Source organism: Pleurodeles waltl, chromosome 6, assembly GCF_031143425.1.
Source record: "Pleurodeles waltl isolate 20211129_DDA chromosome 6, aPleWal1.hap1.20221129, whole genome shotgun sequence".
In the NCBI taxonomy this organism is placed as follows: Eukaryota; Metazoa; Chordata; class Amphibia; order Caudata; family Salamandridae; genus Pleurodeles; species Pleurodeles waltl.
Genome location: NC_090445.1, coordinates 1,232,160,429 through 1,232,177,613, shown reverse-complemented (window position 1 = coordinate 1,232,177,613; position 17,185 = coordinate 1,232,160,429). Strand labels below are relative to the sequence as shown.

Sequence of the window (17,185 nt, the reverse complement as noted above, 5' to 3'; positions counted from 1 at the left end):
ACCCAAAACATGGAACGACCTCCCTGAGCACATCAGGTCCTCCTCCTTTATTTCTTGGTTTCCGCAATAAGCTGATGACCTGGCTCTGGGAATTACATACACCCACTCACCTGTTAAAGCACATGGATACCCTCATGTGTGATCAGTGCACAAATTTCCATAGCATAACATACGGGACTGGCACTGCTCACCTCTGGTTGACAACCAAAAGAAAAAAAGGGAAGAAAAAAAATAAAAAAAAAAAGAATAGGAGCAGCTCAAGACCCAGCCACTACACATAACGGATTAATAGAAAAAGGTTAATGTTGCAAAAAGGTCAGTTACCTTTGCATGGATACCCTACAACAAAGGTATTTCTAAAAGGATACATAACTCACAATTAATTTTCACTCGTTGACTGCGTGCAAATGACTACAAGTATGAAATATTTGAATCATGGGTAAAAAAAATCCTAAATAGAGGTTACACAATGTACGAGTCCAGTTTTAGCCATCTATGATCTAATGAATAAAGGGTAAAAATTGTGCCAGAAATGTGCACCAAACCGAACTGTCTTAAAGACTTACTATCAAGTCAATAAATTAGTTCAAAGATAGATTCAAAATCTGCGATTTGAGAAGAAAACCGTTAACTTTTAAAGAATAAGAAGATACCTTCTGCATATGGGTATAGAGTAGGTGGCTCGCTATCTGTCAACTCTACTTGAGGATCAGATTAAATATCCATCAAACCAAAATATATGAAAACCACGCTATAGGAAGAGAAGACCTACTTAATCTATGGAACTTCTCAAACAAAACAGGAAAAAAATGACATGGAACATCTGGGGTGAGAAATGGCTCGATGAAACAGGTTGACAATGAGTAGGTGTTCAATAGGATCAAAAACTATAGACAGCCACCAATAGCTCTTTAAATTATGGCTAGTGTAAAACATCAGGGTGGCACGGATGGGTGAGGATGCAAGTATGACACAGGCAGCTTGGTTATGGTGTCCGGGGGTAACTGCGTCAGCTCGGTTCCGCGTTACGTCACCACACGCGGAACCAGATACAGAACAACGGAGAGCCCGGGTGGCTATCTACATCCCTCCCAAGTTTTACTTCACAGAGAAGAGATAACGAATATGCAAGAAACTAGAAATGCAAAAAAAATGAAATGAAAACACACTCATAATAAAAACAGAGGAAAGGATACAAAGTTCCAGGGACAACACTCTCTGGTAACCAAGCAGCGCGGATCCACCGTTGCTCCTTAGAAACCCAGGGCACAGACAAAATCTCTGAGCTGACTGTTCGGCAACGGGTTGGGGCATAGATGATAATGTCCACCCCTGAGAAGCGATTGTCCCCTGCTGACATTTTCACCCGGAGGGTGAGGTGCACTGGGTGCTGCTACCTGGGCCCTCTCAGTCTGTACATCCTCAGCCGGTGACTCCACCGTTGAATCATCAATCTCTTCCTCCTCCTCGAATGCAATTTCAACCCCTGCTTTTCTGAAATGTGATGCGTTCCTGGTTACCCTCTGCCGGCCTCGTGCGGCTGTTATCATGGTACCCCGGACACTGACAACCAACATAGGTTCAGGCTCAAATGGAGTTTGGAATTTTCCACCTGGCCGGCGATTCTTCACTACCACCATATCTCCTTTCTGAAAACACCTGTATCGACATCGCCGTCGTTCAGTGGTTTCCGATTGGTGCATTCTCTGCGCTGTTGAGTGGCTGCAACATCCAGCTGAGGCGATGTTTACTGAGGACCAGACCGGATGTAATCCCGAGGTGGAACTTTAAACATCAGTGCGGCCGGGGCACACCCCATGGTGCTGTGAGGGGTCTGGCGATAAGCACTCAAAAAGTCCTGTAAACACTTCTCACTGTCTTCTCTTTGCTCAACTCCTATTCTGAGGGCCCGGTTTAGAGTTCACATGAACTTTTCTACATCACCATTAGCCTGTGGCCAATAGGGCATAACCCTGCGATGATGTACAGCCAAACCTTCAAGGTAAGACCTAAACTCCTGTCCATGGAAAGGCAGACCATTGTCTGTTCTAACTTCATCAGGAAGGCCAAACATGGCAAATGTTCTCTGAAGCACCGGCCTTACATTCTCAAAGGCCGTGGAAGACACAATGTCAACAACAGGGAACCTGGTGCAAGAGTCAATGAGGACGACAGTCAGCCGCCCATCCGGGAAGCTCCCAAAGTCCATACTGACTTTTGTCCATGGCTTCACACTAGCTGGCTCAGTGACCACGGGACAGCAGGGGGGGATCTCCTGAAGTGATTACACAGGAATGGCATTTTCCCACCAATTCGTCCACTTGACTGTCCATACCAGGGAACCACACTTTGGCCCGCAATCTTGCCTTAGTCTTGGCAGCACCTTGATGGCCCTGATGTGCTAACTCCACTACTTTGTCCCACAAACTCTGAGGCAGCACAATCCTCCTTCCTTGCAGGACCAGTCCTTGTCCATCTGTAGACAACTCATCTCGCACCCTCCACATCCCTTGCATTGCTGCTCTGCATTCATGATTGGCCACTTTAGTCTTTTACAGCGAGAGCTTCCATTTCCTGTGATTCAGTGCTTCTTTGACCTGGTTGAGAGTTGTATCCACCTTGGTGGCGTCCACAATGTCTCCTACACTCAGGGCATTGGGGCATGCCGATTGCACCACCATGTTAACAAATACTTCGGTGCTATCTTCATCTTTCTCTTGTGAGTCATCAGGTGGGGTTAAGGACGGGTGTTGAGACAAATAATCCGCCGGGTTGTTCACTCCCGGCCGATAGATGACAGTATAACGGTAAGGTTGCAGCAGAACAGTCCCCCATTCTATTCGCGGGGGGCTTAGACGAGGACAGCCGGAAAACAGTGCGACTAGAGGCTTGTGATCGGTCACCACCTGAAATTCTTGGCCATATAGATACAGATGAAAATGTTTGCACGCCCACCAAATCGCCAATGCCTCCCGTTCTATTTGGGCGTATCGTGTTTCAACCGAAGACAGTGCTCTGTTGGCATATGCAACTGGAACCCACTTTTGCGGGTTTTTTCTCCTGGAGAAGAACAGCGCCCAGCCCTACTGGACTTGCATTTACCACCACCTCAGTCGGTCGGCGAGGGTTAAAGTACGCCATCGTTGACTTTTCTAGTAAGGCTGTCTTGATATCGGCCCTCAACACTCCCACCTTTGCACAGTTTTTGTGAGCTGTCTGAGAGGCTCCGCCATAGTCGCAAGTTGTGGAATAAACCTCCCACAATAGGTTGCCATCCCCAGGAAACTTCTAACTTCTGTGGTGTTCTTCGGAACCGGTGCTTGGCGGATGGCCTCAGGAGTGTGGCCCTTAAGTGTTGATGTTTTTCTCAGGTTTTAGAATAGATGAGGATGTCATCACTTAAATTAATCACATTTTGAAACACTTCGGCGGCCGAGGATACCCCAAATCTTAATCTCTTGTATCGCCTAAGTCCCACATGCGTTGAGAATGTAGTGATATTTCTACTCTCAGGCTCCAGCTCCAACTGATGATACCCAGCATTGAGGTCTAATTTCGAAAACCACTGTGCACCATTCAAATCCGCTATGATATCATCCATCGTAGGCGTGATATACTGCTCTCTTTTGATGGCCTTATTAGGTAGGCGCATATCGACACACAACCGGATGGCGCCAGGTTGCTTAGGTTTCGGTGCTATTACCAACGGCGACACCCACGGTGTGGGCCCGTCTACCTTCTCGAGCACCCCTTGATCTTCAAGCAACTGTTGTTCCTTTTCCACAGCTGGTCGTAGATGAAATGGAACGCGTCTGTGTCTGAGAGCAACGGGCGTCACTCTACGATCTATGTGTAACTTGACACTTTTACCTTTGAGTCTCCCCAGGCCTTCAAACAGCTGCGAAAACTCGTCAACCAAACGCTCAGCATGAGAGTCATATACTTGTAGCGCGAAGAATACTAATTCAAGCTCTTCCTCTGTGTGACAGCCCAACACCGTACCTCAGTCTCCAGCCACCACATAGAACCTTGCCAGTGTTGACACCTGCACGCTGGACACTGACACCTCGACCGTGCCCCTCAGAGGAAGCGGTTCCCTGCCCCCATAGTTGTAAATCTTAGCGGTAGTTGGGGCAAGCGATGGTGCTGGGGTCAACTGCCTGAACAGAGTCTCATCCATCACATTTACCGACGCTCCTGTATCTATGAGCACTGTCGCCGACTTGCCGTTGATCTGGATATTGCTCATGGGAGTAGGTCGCTATTTCTGTTGCCTCCCACTGGTGAACGAGATCACAAAGATGTCTTCGTCCTCTTCGAATACTGGGGTCTTCTGAGTTGTGGTCTCGCCAGAATCACCAGTTTCTTTAGTCACACTTCTGACCTTGGCATCCCTTCCTTTTGGGTTCCCTTGCCATCCTTTGCCAGACCTGCATACTCTCGCAAAGTGGTCATCTTAGCCACTTTTGTCACATGTTTTCCCTTTGGCTGGACACACCATTGGTGGTTTGTGATCGTACCCACAGCTTCGACAGGTGTGAGTGTTTTGTCTGCCATAGTTCACCTTTCGTCCTGATGGTTGACTAGTTTGGATAGCACCTACCTGCTCTTCTTTCACCTGGACTGGATGCGTATTTGACGCAGCGGCCAGTGATTGCCCTCTTACTGCCGCCATGGCATCCGCCCGCACCGCTGATAGTTCGTGTGACCGTGCCAAAACCAAAATGGCATCAAGGGGCATGCCTTGCTGGCGTAAGATGAGCTTCCGAAGTGTATTCGATCGGCACCCTTGAATGATCTGTGCCCTGATCTCCTCCTGTTGGTTGAGGCCTACACACGAGCTTGCTAGCTTTCTTAGTCGTGCATAGAACATATCCATTGACTCAACATCCGTTTGCTGAGCCTGCCGGAGTTTAAAGCGTTCAAAGTCTGAGTTCAGCTGTGGGTCAAAATGTTTATTCAGTGCTTCCACTGCAGCATTGAAATCCGCTCTATCACCAGTGTTTGGGAGTGCATCAAACAGCTCTTGGAGTTCGTCTCCCCCCATGAGCAGCATGAGAGTCCTACGCACGGCCCCATCTGTTTCTCTGGTGGCGCAGAAGTAGTTTTCTAATCGGTTCAACCATAGGCGCCATCTTGGCGATGATGTGACTGAGGAGTGAGCGCTGTTAGTTGGACGCACAGGGGCTTGTGGATTCCCTTGTGGTGGGGCTTGTGGATTTTCTTGTGGTGGCGCGCTCATGTTGATTTTGTGTGCCCTCACTGGTTGGCTGCAGCCTTCGTGTCAACCTACAGATTGGTTTTCTTTTTTTTTTTTTTTCTTCACAGTGTACCTTATTGTTTTCTGTGACATTGCCCCTTCTTCCTTTATTGTCCTTATTCTTATTCTTTTATTATTATTTTATTCTTTGTTCTTTTAAAAAAAAAAAAATTCATTTCCTTTTGGAGAGCCACACCCCTCCACCGTGGTTCTCCTCGCTCACGTTGTTCCCAGGGCCTCTGCCAGCTGGGATCACCGACAACTCGTGTTGCCGTTGCCTGGCAACACTCGCTTCCAGGACTCGCCGCGTGGTGCAGCTCCAGAAGCGTGCACAGGCGAGACTCACAGGGCGGGGCTCCCCAGTCTGGCCTACAGGGCCTTTATATTCCCACAGCGCACCGGTCGGGGAAGATGCATGAGCACCTCACCTTCCTTTCCGAGGGAGACCGCCGTCACCGGACTGGTCCTCTCCACACCAGGTGAGAAGGTGAGCGCTCCTTACAGCATCTTGCTCGCGATGAAGGGGAAATGGCCTCACCCACCACGGTCATGGGGTGTGCAGCGCCAATTCCTCATGCGGCGTCGTGTTTATATATATATTTTTTTTCCTTCTTCTGCGTCGCAGCTGGCTCGTGTCTACTCGCAATCCAGCTCGTCGCCAATGTAAAACCTCAAGGCGGCACGGATGGGTGAGGATGCAAGTATGACACAGGCAGTTTAGTTATGGTCTCCGGGGCTAACTGCGTCAGCGCAGCCCCGACTTTATTATATCACCTCGGTTCCGTGCTACGTCACCACGTGCGGAACCAGATACAGAACAACGGAGAGCCCGGGTGGCTCTCTACAGCTAGAACACTGGCGAATATATATATTTAAAGAGCACCTAATGAACTGTTGGTTTGAGCAAATGTGAATCGATGCACTATTACCTTTAAGCTATGGACCCTTCCTGATTGGAATGTAAGGGTGGGGCCAGAGGCCATGGGAAATGTTAGCCGACGGTAAAACAGTAGTTCTCATACTTCTTCATCTCGTCTAGTTGGCTGGGAGGTTTAAAGGAGGTCCCAGAAGCGCAGCGATGAGGAGACGGGGTAGTGTGAACTTCAGAGCAAGGAGCTGATCCAAGCATAAGTCTGGAGAGACTGGAAGAACGCCTAGACAACTGAAGAGCAAAGTTAGTCTGAAGAAGCAGGGCAGAAAAGTGGAAGAAAGAACCGCAGGAGCTAGATATAGAGAACAAACAGGCGTAATGAACAAAAAATAGAGGTCAGGAAAGCAGAGGAAATAAACAGCTGTCAGGAACACAGCTGTGAATCTAAGTACCTTTGGGCTGACATCTTCATATAACCTTTCTGTGCGAGCAGTTCAGCCATGCTCCATAATCGCACTCGCCGTGGGATTTCCGCTTCTAAATACAAGCGCAATACCCCGACACAGCTGTTCAGTTCATGCATCGTACTAGCACGTTCCTCTGAAGAAGACTGCAGTCTTTCAGGAACCGTCTCTAGCTATGAAGTTCACGCCTTGATCGACCTATGCTGTTACCAAGAGACGGGGGGACTCGTTTGGGCACCTGTGATTACTACTGCAAAAGGGAGCAACTGCGAGCCTGGTGTGATAAGTGTGAAAAGTGCAGGCGTGGTTCCGTTGCGCTGGACTTCTAAAAGTGACAGGAACTGCTGCTTTGCCCGGTACTGACATAAAACAAGTCAAAGTTGCTTTCAATTCCAAACAAGCACTGGCAAATCAGTTTGGCTTAATTTTAGGGATCAGATTTCACTAAGGTCCGCGGACACATACAGGACAGGTAAAGGTAAAGCACTGCTAATTTTCCTTAGACAATGAACCACTTTCAAGCAAGGCACACAAACAGCAGAGATAAACCATGTGCATGTTTGTTTATTGCACTTGATAGAGTGCTTGTTCACTAAATGGTTTCTTGGAGTTGACTGACCTGGGCCAGTATATTTACACAATCAAAGTGAGAAGGCTTATTCTATGTGAGCACAACAGTATAGATTATGACAGCTGAGGAAATCTGATCTTCCCATCTATCTGGCTAGTTCTCCCCTGTCCTTTATGTAAGTCAAGTGTGGTGCCAGGCTTTCCCATCTATACATTTACACAGTTGAGAATTATGCACTGACATGGACATTAATTCTCTAAACTGCCAGGGGTAGCGGAGGTGGCATATCACACACACGGATAGTAACACAAAGCTACACCTTCACATATACACACCCTCACTTAAATACTCTCCCCTGCAAGCATGCACACAAGATACATTTAAAATCGTTTTTCCTTTACCTCAGCTGCCAGGGAGGGTCATATTCCAGCTAATTGTAATTAATTCTCTATTACTCTAATAGTGAACAATAAAATATTATTCACTATTAGTGTAATATAAAATTGACAGAAGACAAAGAAAGTGGAGCTGCCATTGTGCTACTGGTACTGATTTTGCCCCTTCCGAGGCCAGGGTCGCAAAGGCAGTGCAAGGGATCGCAAGGGGCATGTCCGGGGCCGCATCTGTGACCCCTGGCGATCCCTAAATGACGTACTTGTGTATTGACCGTAATGGATGTAATGTGTTGCGCAGTGTGTTACCTGATACTTATCAATTGCTACAAAAATTCTCTAATAGCATCGTGCACAAACCAAACCGGGCTGTAAATACTTCAGTAAAAAGCATTTCACAGACCTGCGCTAAACTATATAATATCCACAATTTTAAATATGCCTTGAGTTGCAAGGACGTTGTACTCACAAAACATTCTGCTGCGTCATCCATGATACCCAGCTGGAAACGTTGCTCGTCTTGAAAGGTTTTGGCAAGGGCACTGCGGAGGGCATCTGAAGGGAGCACCTTCTCATTGCTGCACTGGAACTGGTTAAAGATCTCCTGGGGAAGAACGAGGACAATCGGAGTTGACATCCATTCCACAACTCTACCACTTATGCCCAATTGAAGATTGTACAATGGACCTGGATAAGCATCTCTGTTCTGGGTCCCATTAGTCATTGTTAACACCAAGATTTGTTAATTTGCATTAGACATCGAAATCCAAAGAAACTTTAGGAGTCTAAAAAAGGGAACTTTACTAACTCCAAGACACTAAACTAATGCCACACGCTAGTTTCTATTTTCTGCTGCGTTATCATGAAACAATTTCCGAAAACTCAATACATGGCAGGACGTTGGCTCCAGTCATGTTTATTATAAGCTATTTACTCAAGTAAGTCATTCGCCAAGTAATTTATTTTCCTTTTTAATTGCTCCATACCCATTTGCTTGATATCGTATATCATTACATTAAGCACACACTGTGGAATTTCTGCTTTACGCTGGAATCACTTTGTTAGCTTGATAATGCTTCACATTCGTTATTAGGTTATTTTTTTCCATGAGGAATCCAAATGTATAACATTCAGAAATGGACTGGAATCCCAAACCATCCACAGAAAAACTTTTAATACCACTCCAAATAGGAAAAAGCCACATCCCAGTGCTCTTTCGGGCTTTGGAGAGGTTTTCACCCAAAAGAAAATGTTGAGAAAAAAATGGGGCTTAACTGGGGGGGGGGGGGGGGGGGGGGAGAGGGGGGCGGAAGTGTGCATGTGCAGGCTATTAAGCTCCCAGTTTTCCGTTTTTACAGATTTTTACAGATAAATAAATACTTGGAACAATATATGTCCACTCAGTACTTATTTAAAAAACGAAAAAAATACTGAAAATTGTGCTTCATGTGAGTGACTCTCCATGCTGTCTTTTGTGAACCCTAGGACAACAGCTGAGCAGACATCATGGGTAATTAAAAATAGGTTGATATTTCCATAAATACAGGCATATGTACACTTGTAGTATAATGCTGGTACTTACCTGTGGGTGAAGTGGTTTGCGACATTTGCTGTATTTGGCTGATTAATTTTCTAAAACACAATTCTGATTCAAAATTCACCCAGCTTTCACAACGGGGACGCCTGACTTCCTACTGGTGGGTTTTTTAGGGGCTGCAAGTTCACATTAGAGCTACTGCAAACTCTCTATGATGGTATATTGTTTTAGGGAACCCCAGTGGTTGAGCTCTTTCTTAATGGATATGAAGTGTGTGTTCTGTACAAACCAGGTCCCACTGGTTGATGGGAGATATGCGCAGATAGGTGCAAGAGATGCAGCAATTACAAGATATTGCCAAATCAAGTTGTAACCCAAGAGCTTTCAAATAATCTCCATTCCAAGTGATAGGCAAGCATTGGCAAAGCTAATAGGTCTCGTCTGTACAAAAGCTATTGGCAATGTGTTTTCCATGTTGTACACCAATGTGGTTGCCCGTTCAGCATGGCTAAAAGCTGGTGCACAGAATGTTGTAGAGTAGATTTGTTGGTGTGGCGTCAAAGTGGAGTATGGGGAGTAGAGCGTTATAGAGTTGAGTAGAGAGGAGAAGAGTTCAGTGGCAGAGAGTGTCGTAGAGTGGTGTGTAGTGGAGTGTAACAGGGTGGATTGGAGAAATGGACTGGAGGGGAGGACTGGATTAGAGTGGGGTTGGGTTGGGTGGATTGGACTGGACTGGACTGGACTGGCGGGGGAAGGATTGGAGTGGGGTGGATTAATTTGGAGTTGGGTGGGGGGTTGAATAGATTGGCTTGAGTGGGGTGGACTTAACTGGAGTGGGGTGGATTGGAGTGGGGAGGATTGGAGTGGACTGGATTTGTGTAGAATGGTTTGGTTTGGAGTGGGGTAGATTGGTTAGGAGTTGGGCAGATTGAAGTGGGGTGGGCTGGATTGGATTTGAAATGGGTGGATTGGATTGAAGTGGGTTGGACTGGATTATAGTGGGTTGGACTGAATTGGAGTGGGGTGGACTGGATAGGATGGAATGGATTGGAGTGGGGGGTTGGAGTGGTGTTGGTTGAGTGGGGTGGAGTGGTGTGGATTGGGGTAGAGAGGATATAGGGGGTAAAAAAGAGTTGTGTATATTGGACTGACATGGGGTGAGGTGTACTGGAGAGGAATGGAATGAGTGAGTTGGGTTAGAGTTGAAAAAATTGGGGTGGACTGTACTGGGGTGGGCTAGGGTGCATTGGATTGGGGTGGACTGGATTGGATTGCGGGGAAGAATTGGAGTTGGGTGGGGAGGATTGAAGTGGGGTGGACTGGATTGGAGTTGGGTGGTTTGAATTGTGGTGGATTAGACTGGAGTGGACAGGATTTGATTAGGGTGGATTATGGTGGATTGGACTGGAGTGGAGGGTGTGGATCGGAATGGGAAGGATTAAGGTAAACTGGAGCGAAATGGATTAAGGTGGATTTGAGTGGGGGGTGGGTTTTTGGGTGGATTGGAGTGGGGTGGGTGCTTTGGGCTGGAGTGGGATGGATTGGGTTTCAGTGCATTGGTGAGGGTTGAAATGGAATTGAGTGGGAGGGTTGGGTTGCAGTCGATTGGAGTGGGTGGCCTGGATTGGAGTGGAGTAGATTGTTTTGAATTGGAGTGGGGTAAATTGTGTTGGATTGGGGTGAGGCAGATTGTTTTGGACTGGAGTGGGGCAGATTTGGGTGGAGCAGATTGTTTTGGATTGGAGAGGGGCAGATTACCAACGATGATGTTTTGGCATTAATTTACAGATATCCTGAGTATCTCTGTCTCACACACAACAGGTACTCTTAGTGCTGTTATATGGAGACATCTGTGGTCTTGGGGATAACCTCCTCAGCTGAACAGGAGGAACCTAACTAGGCTGTAGGTTGTTTAAGCTTCAAACCTTAAAATAACTTATCCCCATTTGGTGTTTCTTTTCTGTTTCCATTATTCAACATGGCTAATGCCACAGACATTCCTGAAAATGTCAGACATGCATTAACAGTATATCTAATAGCCCATGGCTTAACAGATGAGGGCAGGGATGTTACATTTATTGTGGAAGTTAATGAATCTTACCAAACAGAAACATTCTATTCCTATTCAATGGTGCCCTATCACGTGTAATACAACCTGTGAGATTAGGTTCCTAAAATAAAGACGGAACGACGTGGCCCATGTCTGCCACATACACACCACATCCTGGCATACAGGCACTGCAAATAGCTGATGTACACACACTTTATAATGAGCTAGTACAACTTTACAGACGATTAGTTTAATTAGCTATGCAGACCTGGAACACCTACCCAGTACGGGCTGCACTAGCTGGTCACCAAGTGGCTGCAACTGGGATTAACCCACAAACAATACATTCTACCATGGGCAAAGCACCTGTTGGAACGTGAACAGATTTGTTTCTGGATAGCACAAACAACTACCCAGCTGGAAGCAGTGGTTCCCCATATAGTGCCCCAAAATAAACAAAGAGTTCTCACAATGTGCTTGCCATTCAGAACAGGAGGGTCCACTACCAAAAATTATTTCTGATATCTATACTAGTATAGGGAGGGATAGTTTGGGAGTCAAGCCGAAAAAACTTGACATTCAGAGTATCACCCCGAAGGATGGTACTAAAGAAGCACAAGAGGCTTCTAAGAATCACTGGGATAAACAAAAACTAAATAATGACAGACGAAGATAGAGAGCATACTCTCCACATTCCGGAGAGCTCCGAAAAAGATATAATCTCGAAAGTGGAGAAAATATAAAGGCTCCCAACAGATGTACTAATTCATGTCCCTCTCGCTCCATTCAGGATGCACCAGATGGACGTAGTGAGTGAGTGGGGCAGTGGGCGAACACCCTGACTACGTGAAACAGAAGACTTACAACGGTCTTCAGACAAGACAGAAGACAAATACCCACAAAAAAAGCCACAATTTAAAAAGAAAAAGGTGGTAGCAATTTCAACATGTCAGCAAACTTGAGAACATTGCTAAAGAACAAGACATGGGCAGTGACCCTGCTGGACAGCGCAACATAACTCACAATATGTCACCAGAGTCTGAAAGATCATCTGGATGTGACAGCAACTAACAACTTTCTTGCAGTCGAGACTGCAGACAGTTGCGTTCTTCCACCCGAAAGGGTTTACGATTTAAATATCCAGATTGAGGGAGACATGGGGCGCACCAATTGTTGTAATTTTTTGGGATGAACTTAGCAGAAAGAGATTGGCCACCTGAATATGCCTGTAAGCTCCTACATGGGGAAGATGTCATTTTGCCTTCTTTCTTAGATCTTGTTCCGGAAGTGGTAAAAGAAACCTACCCGGTTGGCTGGCTTTGACGCAGGCATCCGTGCTATACCGCAACCACGTAGAATGGGATAGAAATTCCCCCTACCATGTAATCCCTACTAGGTCTACACCCCAGCCTCAGACCCAATATCCTGTTATACACGGGGCTAAAGTTCCAGTGAGAGAGATCCTTACTCAGCTTGGGTTTCAGGGAGTAATAGAGCCCTGTGTGTCTGCAATAAATAACCCATTATTCCACATTGCAAAACCAGACCATTCATATAGAATTGCCTTAGACTACAGACACCTAAGCAACAACACAGGCACATTTGCAATACAAAATTTGCGCAGTACTGCACTAATTAACTACATTGGATATTTCCAATGTTTTTTCTGCCAAAATTTAGCAAATCAAAGTCAAGATCGAGTGCATTCTCATTTGGCTCACAAAAACGCTTCTGTTCTTTGCCCCAGGGCTACAAAAACAGTCCAGGGTTGCTCTCAGCCCATATAACATCAATATTGCATGATACTGACCCCGAGGTGTTGTCATATGTGGATGACATCTAGCTCACAGATGACAACCAACATTCATCTTGTCAGGATCGACCGGATCATTTTAGGATTTGCACCCCTTGGCTACTAATTCAATTTTAGAAAAACTAAAATACCCTTTCTCAGTGTATTGTTCCTGGGATACGAGCTATCAAACTAGTGCAAGAGCCTGGCCCCGCACTTTAAAGAAAAATGTGCTCAACTCCAACCACCAAACACTATCAATAAACTGCAGTCTTTACTTGGTTTCTTTAAATTTGGCAGAATTTACATTCCAGATTATGCACAACGCATCTGTAGGAGGCTGGCCTGGCTTGTAGTGGGTACCAAGGTGTACTTACACTCTGTACCAGGTCCATTTATCCCTTATTAGTGTAGAAGAGGTGTCTAGCAGCTAAGGCTGATATAAGGTAGCTATAGCAGAGCAGCTTAGGCTGAACTAGGAGACATGCAAAGCTCCTACTGTACCACTGGTCTCATATGCACAATATCATAAGAAAACACAATACACAGATATACTAAAAATAAAGGTACTTTATTTTTATGACAATATGCCAAAAGTATCTAAGTGAGTACCCTCAGTATGAGGATGCCAAATATACACAAGATATATGTACACAATACCAAAAATATGCAGTAATAGCACAAGGAAGTAATGCAAGCAGTGTAAAGTTACAGTAAATTGCATTAGGAACACATAGCTATAGGGGCAACACAAACCATATACTCCAAAAGTGGAATGCGAACCACGAATGGACCCCAAACCTATGTGAGCTTGTAGAGGGTAGCTGGGACTGTAAGAAAACAGTGAGGGTTGGAAAAATAGCCCACCCCAAGACCCTGTAAGGTAGGTGTAAAGTGCACCTACAACCCCCAGAGAGCACAGAAGTCGTAATAAGGGGATTCTGCAAGGAAAACCAACACCAGCAAAGCAACAACAGTGGATTTCCGGACCTGAGTACCTGTAAGACAAGGGGACCAAGTCCAAGAGTCGCAACAGTGTCAAGAGTGGGTAGATGCCCAGGAAATGCCAGCTGAGGGTACAAAGAAGCTGTCACCGGATGGAAGAAGCTTTGTGTTCTGCAAGAACGAAGAGGACTAGGAACTTCCACTTCGGAGGATGGATGTCAAACGTCGTGAAGAAGCTGGCAGAGGTATTCCCACGCAGAAAGACCGCAAACAAGCCTTGCTAGATGCAAGGGTCACAGTTAGGGTTTTTGGATGCTGCTGTGGCCCAGGAGGGACCAGGATGTCGCCACTTGGATGAGGAGACAGAGGGGGCCCCCAGCAAGTCAGGGAGCCCTCACAGAAGCAGGCAGCACCCGCAGAAGTACCAGAACAGGCACTTAGAAGAAGAGTGAACCGGAGTCCACCCGAAGTCACAAAAGGGAGTCCCACGTCGCCGGAGGACAACTCAGAAGGTTGTGCACTGCAGGTTAGAGTGTCGGGGACCCAGGCTTGGCTGTGCACGAAGGAAATCCTGGAAGAGTGCACAGGAGCCGGAGCAGCTGCAAATCATGCGGTACCCAGCAATGCAGTCTAGCGTGGGGAGGCAAGGACTTACCTCCACCAAACTTGGACTGTGGGAGTCACTTGGACAGAGTTGCTGAGTTCCAGGGACCACGCTCATCATGCTGAGAGGGGACCCAGAGGACGGTGATGCAGTCTTTTGTTGCCTGCGGTTGCAGGGAGAAGATTCAGTCATCCCACAGGAGATTTCTTCACAGCTCCTGGTGCAAGAAGGAGGCAGGCTACCCCCAGAGCATGCACCACCAGGAAACAGGCGAGAAAGCCGGCAGGATGAAGTGATACAAGGTTGCAGTAGTCGTCTTTGCTACTTTGTTGCAGTTTTGCATGCGTCCTGAGCAGTCAGCAGTCGATCCTTTGGCAGAAGGTGAAGAGGGAAATGCAGAGGAACACTGGTGAGCTCTTGCATTCGGTATCTGAAGAATTCCCCAAAGCAGAGACCCTAAATAGCCAGAAAAGGAGGTTTGGCTACCTAGGAAGGAGGATAGGCTAGTAAGACAGGTAAGAGCCTATCAGAAGGAGTCTCTGACGTCACCTGCTGGCCCTGGCCACCCAGAGCAGTCCAGTGTGCCAGCACACCTCTGAATCCAAGATGGCAGAGGTCTGGGGCACGCTGGAGGAGCTCTAGGCACCTCCCCTGGGAGGTGCAGGTCAGGGGAGTGGTCGCTCCCCTTTCCTTTGTCCAGTTTCGCGCCAGAGCAGGGCTGGGGGATCCCTGAACCGGTGTAGACTGGCTTATGCAGAGATGGGCACCATCTGTGCCCAACAAAGCACTTCCAGAGGCTGGGGGAGGCTACTCCTCCCCAGCCCTGACACCTTTTTCCAAAGGGAGAGGGTGTAACACCCTCTCTCTGAGGAAGTCCTTTGTTCTGCTTTCCTGGGCCAGGCCTGGCTGGACCCCAGGAGGGCAGAAACCTGTCTGAGGGGTTGGCAGCAGCAGCAGCTGCAGTGAAACCCCAGGAAAGGCAGTTTGGCAGTACCCGGGTCTGTGCTAGAGACTCAGGGGATCATGGAATTGTCTCCCCAATGCCAGAATGGCATTGGGGTGACAATTCCATGATCTTAGACATGTTACATGGCCATGTTCGGAGTTACCATTGTGACGCTATACATAGGTAGTGACCTATGTATAGTTCACGTGTGAAATGGTGTTCCAGCACTCTCAAAGTCTGGGGAATTTACCCTGAAAGATGTGGGGGCACCTTGGCTAGTGCCAGGGTGCCCACACACTAAGTAACTTTGCACCCAACCTTCACCAGGTGAAGGTTAGACATATAGGTGACTTATAAGTTACTTATGTGCAGTGGTAAATGGCTGTGAAATAACGTGGACGTTATTTCACTCAGGCTGCACTGGCAGGCCTGTGTAAGAATAGTCAGATCTCCCTATGGGTGGCAAAAGAAATGCTGCAGCCCATAGGGATCTCCTGGAACCCCAATACCCTGGGTACCTCAGTACCATATACTAGGAAATTATAAGTGTGTTCCAGTATGCCAATGTGAATTGGTGAAATTGGTCACTAACCTGTTAGTGACAATTTGTAAAGCAGAGAGAGCATAGCCACTGAGGTTCTGGTTAGCAGAGCCTCAGTGAGACAGTTAGGCATCACACAGGGAACACATACATATAGGCCACAAACCTATGAGCACTGGGGTCCTGGCTAGCAGGGTCCCAGTGACACATAACAAACATACTGACAACATAGGGTTTTCACTATGAGCACTGGGCCCTGGCTAACAGGATCCCATTGAGACAGTGAAAACACCCTGACATATACTTACAAACAGGCCAAAAGCGGGGGTAACAAGGCTAGAAAGAGGCTACTTTCTCACAGCATCAAACCACTCTTATTTAATTTGCCCAGATTTCTCAAGCAGACACTGGACAGTTGAACACACGCGCATCTGCTCATGCTGGTCTCGCGGCCACAATATCACTCTTACAGAAACACTTTTGGTGGCCTGGTCTATACAAACTGTCAAGCAATACGTCCTTTGCTGTGACATTTACCAGCAAATAAAGGGCTCAAACAAGCATCAATCGCAGTCATCCCTCTTAGTGTCCAACAGGCTACTACAATGTGTGTACCTGGACAATTGTGGTCTCTTACAGCCTGATTGTGCATACAAATACATCTTAGTCACTGCTGATTCTTGTTCTATTCCTGTGGGTATGGCCACAGCGTTTGGCTGATGATCGAACTGTTATAAAAGACTTGTTGGTCTTTATCGGTACATATGCAGCTGCAGCATTCCACTCAGACCAGGACCATTCTTTTGCATCTAGTGCATTGAGGGACACCATGAGGACGATGGGTTTTGAACTCCATTACTCTTCTTCGTATCATCCAGAGGGTAACAGTGTTGTGGAGAAGAGGAATTGTGACCTAAAGCAGTCCTCAACAGCCAGAGTATTAGGTACAGACTGCAGTCGGCTTCATCATCTATATGGGGTCCAGGGAGCACTGAATAATCCACCAAGAGGGTCCTTGGGAGGACGCACTCCTTATGAAGTCCTCTTTGGGATCCCTGTATATGTCCCAGATTTAGATGGCCCTGGTATGGTGGCAGCAGACACCTTTTGACATAAATGAACATCTCACTGTCTTACAGGAGCTTCAGCAATTTTGTGATAATAATTCATGCACCAGTGCTAACCCCTTAGAAATAAGGGATTTGCCAACAA

General features: G+C 46.8%; 1 protein-coding gene across 2 annotated transcripts in view; it reads right to left on the bottom strand.

The window, feature by feature from the left end:
* Positions 1 to 17,185, bottom strand: part of USP54 (ubiquitin specific peptidase 54) — a 1,958,070-nt gene that overhangs the window by 1,480,324 nt on the left and 460,561 nt on the right. For both annotated transcript variants that reach the window (XM_069240548.1, XM_069240549.1), the window contains exon 4: positions 8,028 to 8,162. In XM_069240548.1, coding sequence (XP_069096649.1) covers positions 8,028 to 8,162 — 135 coding nt within the window. The remainder of the gene's footprint in view (positions 1 to 8,027; positions 8,163 to 17,185) is intronic.